Here is an 8817-nt window from a genome sequence, read left to right on the forward strand (position 1 = left end):
ATGGGTTGAGTTCTGGCTGAGGCTGGCGGAGGGAGAATTCGGGTCTGCAGGTGAGCAGGGCAACGCTCAGTACCTTCTGGGATGAAGGATCCTGGCGTCCAGCATTCCAGGGGCTTAGTTATTTAAGCATTACAAAGAGGGGAAATGGCTAGTGTATGACAATGAAATCTTCTCAAGATGTGGTACGGCTTTCATTTTGACCTTATACCATTTTATATAAACTTTATTTTATATCACCTTCTGAGTGTAAGCCTCTGCTCCCAAAAGGATGGTGGTTCTAACCCTGTGAATTTAGTCCAAATTTAATATACCTCCATCTCAAACATCTAACAAACGAGGCACTTAATGTCCTTTCAGATCTCTGAGGGATGATTTGTTCTTCCTGTAAACAGTCTCAAGTCTCAGTTCCAATGAGGCTTTAAGGACCTCGCATTCTACGTGGATCCTTAAGAGCTAGATCCCTGGCTGCAAGCCACTTGTCAGAGGAAGCAATAACGTCAAAAGGGGCATGAGCTTGGATTTATTGCAATGAATAGTTAACCTTTGAAGTGCAATTATGACAGTTTGAATCTCAACCGTGTCCATCTTTCTTATTGTTAGTAAAGTGTGTTTGCAGCATCTTGTAAAATTCTTCCAAAAAGTTACAATAAAAGAGTAAGATTTCCTGTTTGGAAAACAATTAGTGAATTGAAGGAAGTAATGGAAAGATTTTTTTTTTTTTTTAAAGCACACACTACTCGTTGAAGTGTCACATCTACATTGCGAGGCAGTTTAAAGTTTTAACATGTAGGTTTAAAAAATATCATTATAGAGGCTTTTTTGTTGTACATAAATTAAACCTTGGAGGGAACTGAATTCCCCTTTATTTAAATAGATGAGGGTTTCTTGTTGTTACTACTGCTGTTCTTAAAATTTTTGTTTGATGTAATTATCAGTTTAAATCCCCTGGAGGAATACTGAAGGTGAGGGGGTAACTGTGGGAAAGTGGAGATAAAAAAGGGAAAAGAAAAGAGGAGAGAGACAGAGAAACAGAGGGAGAGACAGAGGGAGAGAGAGACTCTATCTGCTACACGGCCAGTTTCATAAACTTAGAGTTGTGTTTAGTTCCAGGGTTTCATCTGGGTGTCTTTTGCATGGTAATTCCGGGTGCAATGTTGGTTTACATTTGGCTGTTTTAATACCTGCCTGTCTGTCATGATTTCACAGGACAGAATATAGCCTGACTTCCTCTCCCCGTGGCAGCTCTTACTGAAATCACACACAGTGTCGTTTGGTAATATTAAGTAGAACCATATGGAAGAGCCATCATTCAACCTCGGGCGCGTTGCATTTTTAAAGCAAACCTCATGCATGCTTGCCAAAATTAAATCTCATATATCATGCATAGATTGGTGGGTCCTGTCCATAAATGAGATAAATGGGAGAAGTACCTGGTCCTGGGCCTACCACCCAGGAGCCCCTTCGTATGTGATAGTCATATGTGTTGGGGCAGCCTTTCCACTAGAATAACACTCATAAAAATGCAGAAATGTTCTCATTTGTATATTTATGTCAGAATAAATCGATTCAACTGTCTCTGAGAGACATAGTTGACAAAATGGGGAGATACACCAAAAGAGGCAGCTGTAGGGTAAAAAGTAATAACTATATGGACTTTTAGCTCTGAACTTTGATTCATCTTAATATGAATTAGGTGTCATAGACGGAAGAGGGATTTAGTGAGTTTGAGTCCCCAGTGACACGTCTGGTGTCTGGGGAGCTGGGGTGCTATTGACCAGGCTTGCCATTGTCACCAGGAGAGGCCCCAGGTGTGTGTGCAGCTGAGGTCATCCACTGCAGGCTGCACCCAGCACCGTGCTAGGTGAGAATGCCTCCATCCCTTGCATGGTAGGACATTCTGCGGTTCCTCGGTAGCAACAGAACTGATGCTGGTACAGAGAGGCCACCTTGGCACCTGCTTTGCAAAGCTGGAGAGATTCATACTCCCAATAACCCCTCCTCCTGCCCCTGCGCCTTCAAAGAGCTGATCCTTTTGACTTCCCTCATGCCTGTGCCAATACTAAGTTGTCTGAATAATAATGAGCATTTACGGAGAGCCTTCTGTGTGCCAGCCACTTTCCTAAACACTTTAGATTTTATGTTCCTGTTAATATGTCATCTTCAGAATAGCCACCAGAGGCAGGCACTAATACTACCCTCATTTCACAAATAAAGAAACTCCGACAGACACAAAGAGGGGAAGTAATTTACTCATGGTCACCGAGCCAGCTGGCCGGAGACCCGGAGTTAACGTCTGAGCAGCCTGACCCCTCTACCTCCTGGGTCTGTACTCTGCTCCCACCCCATCTCTCACCCCCCAGCTCTGGAGCCTTGGAAAAGCCAGGAGAGTTACAATCTATCACCCAGTCTTACCCTTGTGAGTTGAGTTGCAAGTCCTTATCTGGGGCGTGCATGACCTTAGACAACATGAACTTGTAGGCCAGGGCAGTGCCCTTCATCCAGCCATTTCTGTGTCTTCTACCCAAAGCTGATACCCACCCAGTCTCTTCCCTCATTTCTCCAGTTCATCTGTAACCTGCTAATGAATCATTAGCTTTTGTACAGTGCTTTTCAGCTTATGAAGTACCTTCACGTATCTCTTTTCATTTAATTTTATCCTCTCAATGACCTTATAATAGATACTAATAAAACAGGTAGGCAGTGGGAATTCCCTGACTGTCCAGTGGTGCTTTCACTGCTGTGGCTTGAGTTCAATACCTGGTCGGGGAACTAAGATCCCACAAGCCTCATGGCACGGCCAAAAGAATAAGTAAAATAAAATAAAATAAAATAGGTAGGCATTATTACAGGTGAGGAAACAGACTCGGAGAGATGAAATAATTGCCCACAGTCATGGAGGCGGTGAGTAGCAGAGCCAGGGCTGGAATCTAGGGCATAAATCTGTGTTCTTGGCATTCAGCCATCCTGTCTCCTGACTCCTTCCTCTTGTCAGAATCACCTTTCCTTCCGTATTCTGATCTCAGCTGAGCAAGAAGCAAATCACACGCCAAATGACGATGGAATGAGCGCATCTTGATTGTCGTACTTTTGACTTGACACTTGTACTTTCAAGTCAGAGGTGAATGGGAGAAGTGATGCTCTAAACCCAAGGAATCCAGTCCGGGCTGGGATTTCAGCCCTTGGGTCTGGCACAGGCAGAAGAACCTGTACCACATGAGGACTCTGCTCTCAGCACAGGCTAAGGTGGCCTCTTTGGAAGCATCTTGCCACGTTTCCCTCCAAACTCTTTACCAGATGCCGACGTGCCAGAACCAGGAAGTAGAGCTACATACATCACGGGCATGTGTGAACCAGCTGGTCCCAAACCCAAATGTGACACCGAAGTATTGGAATCTCTGATGACAGCGCCAAATATAGAATCCAGAAAATTTCCAGACCACTGCTGAGTGACAGGTCCTTAACTTCCCCAAGGCCCCTTAAGACTATGTGTAAATAAGGGCCTTTGCACACCTCTGTGGACACCTGGGCTAAATATGAAGGCATGATCTGTGACTGGACTACCTTTAGAGGACAGTCCTCTGTTGGGCTGCCCCTGCCACCAGGCTATGCCTCTCAGCCCCATCACTTCATCCCTGGAAGTGGCGGGTAGACTGTATCCGGAAGAGGTTACCATTTTTACTTCCAGTAACGTAAGGACCCTTGGTCTCCAGTCCATATTAGGTGTCCTGAGGAAGGAGCGGGAGACATTCACAATGTGTGCACACTGCTTCTGGTCCGGCCAGTATTCATCAGAACCACAGACCCTGCTTTTAAACTCCCTTGAAAGATCCGGGAATAATTCTTGAGTGAATATATTTGTGCTGCAGATGATGGAGAACTTTGGACCAGATATAATTTTGAATCTCCCTCCCCACCACCATCTCCTTGACATCAAAGTCAACCTTGGGTTGTATTTAACAGCAGCAGTCCTTTTTATATTTGTAACTGTAATTCCCATCAGTTGGAAAACTAAGAAACTTCTGGAATTTTAAAGGCCTGCTACCAGTCACTCATCTTTTCCCCCTCTGGAGCGAGCCATCCTCTCCCTTTATCTTTGACGTTTAACCACACACTGGGACCCTCATCCCAGGTGGTGTATTTAGTGCCATCCGTCTGTTCCAAGGAACTTGGTGCTTTTTCCCCTTCACAATTCAGCTGGCAGAAAGCTGCAGTGCTCAAATGTTTCCTTATAATTAAAGGGACACAGCCAGTTAGGATCACTACACCCAGAGTTTGACCTACTTCTTTTCTCACAGATGTTCACATAACACATGCAGAAAAGAACTCAATTTTCCTGCCAGCAAGTCCAAACCTTTCCACTGGGCTCTGGAAGTCTTGGCTGGATACCTGGCTCCAGTGATGGCTTGAAGAGCTGGAATCCTTGAGAAGAAATGGAACACTCCATGGGGCTGCTTGCGTGTCCAGGCCCTTAAATGCCCTTGCTGCTTTGCAGCAGGGCCTGCGTTGATGGGAATGTCTGTCTTGGATCACCCAGCTCTGCAACTTTTTGTGTTTGGCTTATCAAGTGGGGACCGTTTGTCTGTTGCATTTGCAATCTACGACCCGTTATGGCGTTTCCTCACCCAAACTTCTCCCTTAATTACTTAATTACTTAAATGGCATATGTATCAGTAAAAAAAAAATCACTGTCAGCCACATGGCATTCATCACACTCTGACTATAAAAAGCCAACCAGAGTCAACAGGAGAGCCTTTCAGAAGGGAGAACGATTCTGATTCCTAGCTTCTGAGGATTGCACTTGCAAACTGGGAAGGATGATTATCATTAAATGCTAAGGAATATTGTGTTATGGATGGGCTTAGAGTGTCCAAATGCCATTTTTAATAGGTCTGTTAAGGTGTTTGGTCTACAAAGATATTGAGAGGAGGAGGAGAAATCGCATCTGAAACCTTTTAACATTAAGTCTGTGTGAAACCATTATTTGCTCAGTTTATTTTCTTTTTTATATGCATTTATTTAAGCAGGAGCTGGGTTTATGGAGGGTAAGTGATTGTGGGAAGGGGCATCACTGTGGTCGCTGCATGGTTTAGCTTATTTTTTGCAGGGTTGGGGGTCTAAAGACACATCTGTGAGAGAACGCAAAGGTTTGTTGACAGGAGCCCGTGACTGTGTCTGTGTTGATTCCCTCCAGGCGGGGAGGAACAGGTGTTTGAGAATTCCCCGGTCCCGGATGAAAGGTCCGCCCTGTACTCTGGAGTGCACAAGAAGCCATTTTTCTTTGATGCCTCTCCTGAGAAACCTCCAGAAGATGATTCAGACTCTCTCACCACTTCTCCATCATCCAGCAGCCTGGACACCTGGGGTGCCGGCCGGAAGCTGGTCAAAACCTTCAGCAAAGGAGAGAGCCGGGGCCTGATCAAGCCCCCCAAGAAGATGGGGACTTTCTTCTCCTACCCAGAAGACGACAAGGCCCAGAAGGTGTCCCGCTCCCTCACCGAGGGGGAGATGAAGAAGGGTCTCGGGTCCCTGAGCCACGGGGTAAGTACCGATGGTGTTTGCTTCTACGACAGCCACCGTCGCCGGCACCACCTCCTAGTGTCCCTAGAGGAGGTTCAGAGCGTCCGGAAGCAGATCCGCTTGAAGAAAACGGATACTAATTATTCCTGTTCTAGAGCTTTCCTCTGCCAGCGCCCCTGTAGAAAAGGCATCAACAGCACCACCTGCGACCTGCAGCTGCTCCGGCAGAAACCCAAAGGGGGCGGGGTCTGTGGCGGCCCCGGCAGGAGGGTGCGCGGGCGCCCCTCCGTCAGCGAGTTCAATGTCACGTACGTGGTGGAGCGCAGCCTGTACAGCCACCTGAACCTGACCCAGCTAGTGCGTCCTGCCTCAGACAGGACCCTGAGCAAGGCCGAGAAGCAGGACCTGAGACGGTGCTTGCTGGAGGAGGAAGAGACCAGGAGGAAGTGGGCCGCCACGGTGGACCGCTGTACCAAAAGGGTTCTCTTGAGAATCCACCAGAAGTCCGTGAGTCACAAAGACGGTCATGGGGACGGCCTTGTCATTTCTGTGATGTGCAGTCAAGCATTATGGCCTTTCTCGCGTGCAGCCTGGCGTCCTTCCCGCTCTTCTCATGGTCTGCCCCTCCATCACCTCCATTCCTACCCCCGCTTTCCTTGAGGAATGGCTTCTCCCTCTTTCCCATTTGTCCTCTTGCCAGTTGAAGCTGTTTGAGTTTTAATTTAAAACTAAACATTGAAGCTGATCCAGAGAAGGGCTCTCAAGAGTACAGGGGTGGGGTCTGGCCTCCTTCTAGAAGTGGCTGTCTTGGGTCGCAGCCATCATGTCACTTGGCCTCAAGGAAGCTGATTCAAAACAGAAGGAAGTTTTGCCCTTAAAAGAGATGTTTCTTCTCTCAGTGAGTTAAAACAGTAGGAACTATAGCTCACGGTAGATCGCCACCATCATCGTCGCCGATTTGGTGATTTGAAAAACACTGTAGGGTACTTTCTTTTATTACTAGGGGCAGACAGAAAGTTCTCAAATCTAAAAGGAAAGAAAAATTAGAGCTCTTTTGTTTTACTTAAGTATATTTGATGCGCTTATCTTTTTAAACAAAAGGATCAACGTTTGGAAGAGTATCCTCCACTGCCCCATAGATTATTCTGTACATAGCAAGGAATAAAGTACTTACTTTCAAATAATGAAATGGTCTTCAGTTTTATTACTGAATTATTAGAGACCTAGTAAAATTTATTTTCAGGGCAAGACTTATATTGAACTGGAGAACATAGGGATTTCCCCCCTGAAATTCCCACCCAACTTTTAGTTTGCACAGGAGCCCGTATAAAATGGCACAGGGTGTGGAGGAACTATGCGCTTCCTGGCCCCTGGCGCCCTGCTTAATCCACTTGGGTCTGCTGGCCTGTCCCCTTTTACAGGTCTGAAGGAGTAGACTGTACTGCCACCTCCCATGATGGCTTCTCCCAGAGTTCCTTCACATTTGTAACATGTTCTTCCCCAGACGGTTGCTGTAATTTAAATTCATTCAATCAAGTTCTGCTTTTGGGGTCAATGCCCTCCTTAAAGGATGCTTAGGTCCGTACCAGCCCTTAGGTTTTCCAGATATTCCCACGTGTTGACTTTCTTGCTCAATCTCCACTTTTTTTCACATTCTTACAAATCTTGCAACACTTTTAATATTATCAGTTAACAGCTTTTCCTCTGGCTCTTTGTCATGGCAACAGTCTCGGTCGGTTTTGTTTTTGTTGTAAAATAACAGTTCTTTGTTATTATTTCTTGTTGTCACTCCTTCAGTTCTGACCCACAGATCTCTTGGGAAATACTTGTGGCTACCTAGTCTTGGGATAATTTGTTTTTTACCTTCCGAGGTGTTCTGCCTAGTTCATCTGCCTCTGTACCTTTGGACATGACCTTGATAGAACAGATCCACCTCTTCTCTGTAAATTGATGACTCAGCCCCATGGGTTTAAATCATGCAATACTGAGGATTTTTCCGATTGAGTGCCTTGAGTTGCTCATGTATCCCTTATATTATTTATTGCCAGGTTAATGATATAACTTCATCAGAGCCTTCTCTCTAGAAGTTATATTTCTAAGATTTGTGCCCTTGTGGGCCCTTGTGTGCACATTGTGAGCCAGTGATTCATTCTTCATTGACGTTTGAGTATGGACATTTGGGCAAGCTTGTTTTCACGTACCAATTCCACCCCCTGTAAAAGTGGCACTCTGTAACCTCTATCCCCAGTCCCAGCCTGAGGCTGGGTATTTTTAAAGTACTGTGAACTTGAGGCAGTACTGGACAGTTTTAATACTTGCTGAAATACGTGTTCAGTGCTAAATCAGAAATTTGTACATACCGTTTCTTGTAAGTATAATTGTACAATCAAGAAGACAAAATTTAATTTTCTAGTTATTCAGAGAACATAGGGGAATGTAAGTTCTTTTTCTTTTGGCTGCACTGTGCAGCATGTTGGGATCTTAGTTCCCCAACCAGGGATCGAACCTGTGCCCCCTGCAGTGGAAGCTCGGCGTGTTAACCACTGGGCCACCAGGGAGATCCCAGAATATAAGTGTTTTGACAACAGAAGAGGGTTTTTTGTTTTTTTTTTAAGGGATTAAAATAATTTCTTTACTTGGTTTACTTAAAAATTGTTTTCCTTTCTTCTTGTCATATATCTCTTTCATTTTATTCAAAAGTATAGTTTCCTTTACTCTTCAACCTTGATCTTTTTGTCTTTCAAAAAATGCCATATTTGCTTGATGAAACCTCAGGGAAATGACAATGCTTTGTACTCACTGGAAACGGTCACTTGTTTTGCTTTTTATTTGGTCATTCAATTTTTGTTTGGGGAAGCAGACATGCATGACATTTTGGAACTTTGTCCATTAAAAGAAAAAAACCCAAACCCCCCCCCCCCCCCCCCCCAAAACGTGTTTTCAGCTGCATGACCATTCCATTGACTGGTTCTTCTCATCCACAAGCATCTATCTGAAATGTTTTTGTAATTATCTGTACAGGAGATGTTTGAACTTGAAAAACCTCATTTAAGCTTTATTCATGTAGCCCACCAAAGATTGGTTTACATTCTTTTACTATTCTCTCTTGTTTTCTCTGCTGAAAGAGTGCTGCTTCAAGAACTTTTTCTGACATTACAGAAAAAGTTGGAGATTAGTTCAAGTGGTGCTGACGGTTATATTTTGTTCATCCTCCATTGATAAGGAAAAATCGGTTCCAAATATCTTAGCATGTCACTGGGAGAGGTTTTAGTTGGTAGTTAAGAAAACCAGTCCACTCTT

The 8817-nt window shown here is 44.8% G+C and overlaps 1 protein-coding gene across 1 annotated transcript in view; it reads left to right on the forward strand.

The window, feature by feature from the left end:
• Nucleotides 1–8817, forward strand: part of SASH1 (SAM and SH3 domain containing 1) — a 182356-nt gene that overhangs the window by 149410 nt on the left and 24129 nt on the right. The window contains exon 10 of the mRNA XM_007453214.1: nucleotides 5192–5538. Coding sequence (XP_007453276.1) covers nucleotides 5192–5538 — 347 coding nt within the window. The remainder of the gene's footprint in view (nucleotides 1–5191; nucleotides 5539–8817) is intronic.

Source organism: Lipotes vexillifer, unplaced genomic scaffold (assembly GCF_000442215.2).
Source record: "Lipotes vexillifer unplaced genomic scaffold, Lipotes_vexillifer_v1.1 scaffold1161, whole genome shotgun sequence".
NCBI lineage: Eukaryota > Metazoa > Chordata > Mammalia > Artiodactyla > Lipotidae > Lipotes > Lipotes vexillifer.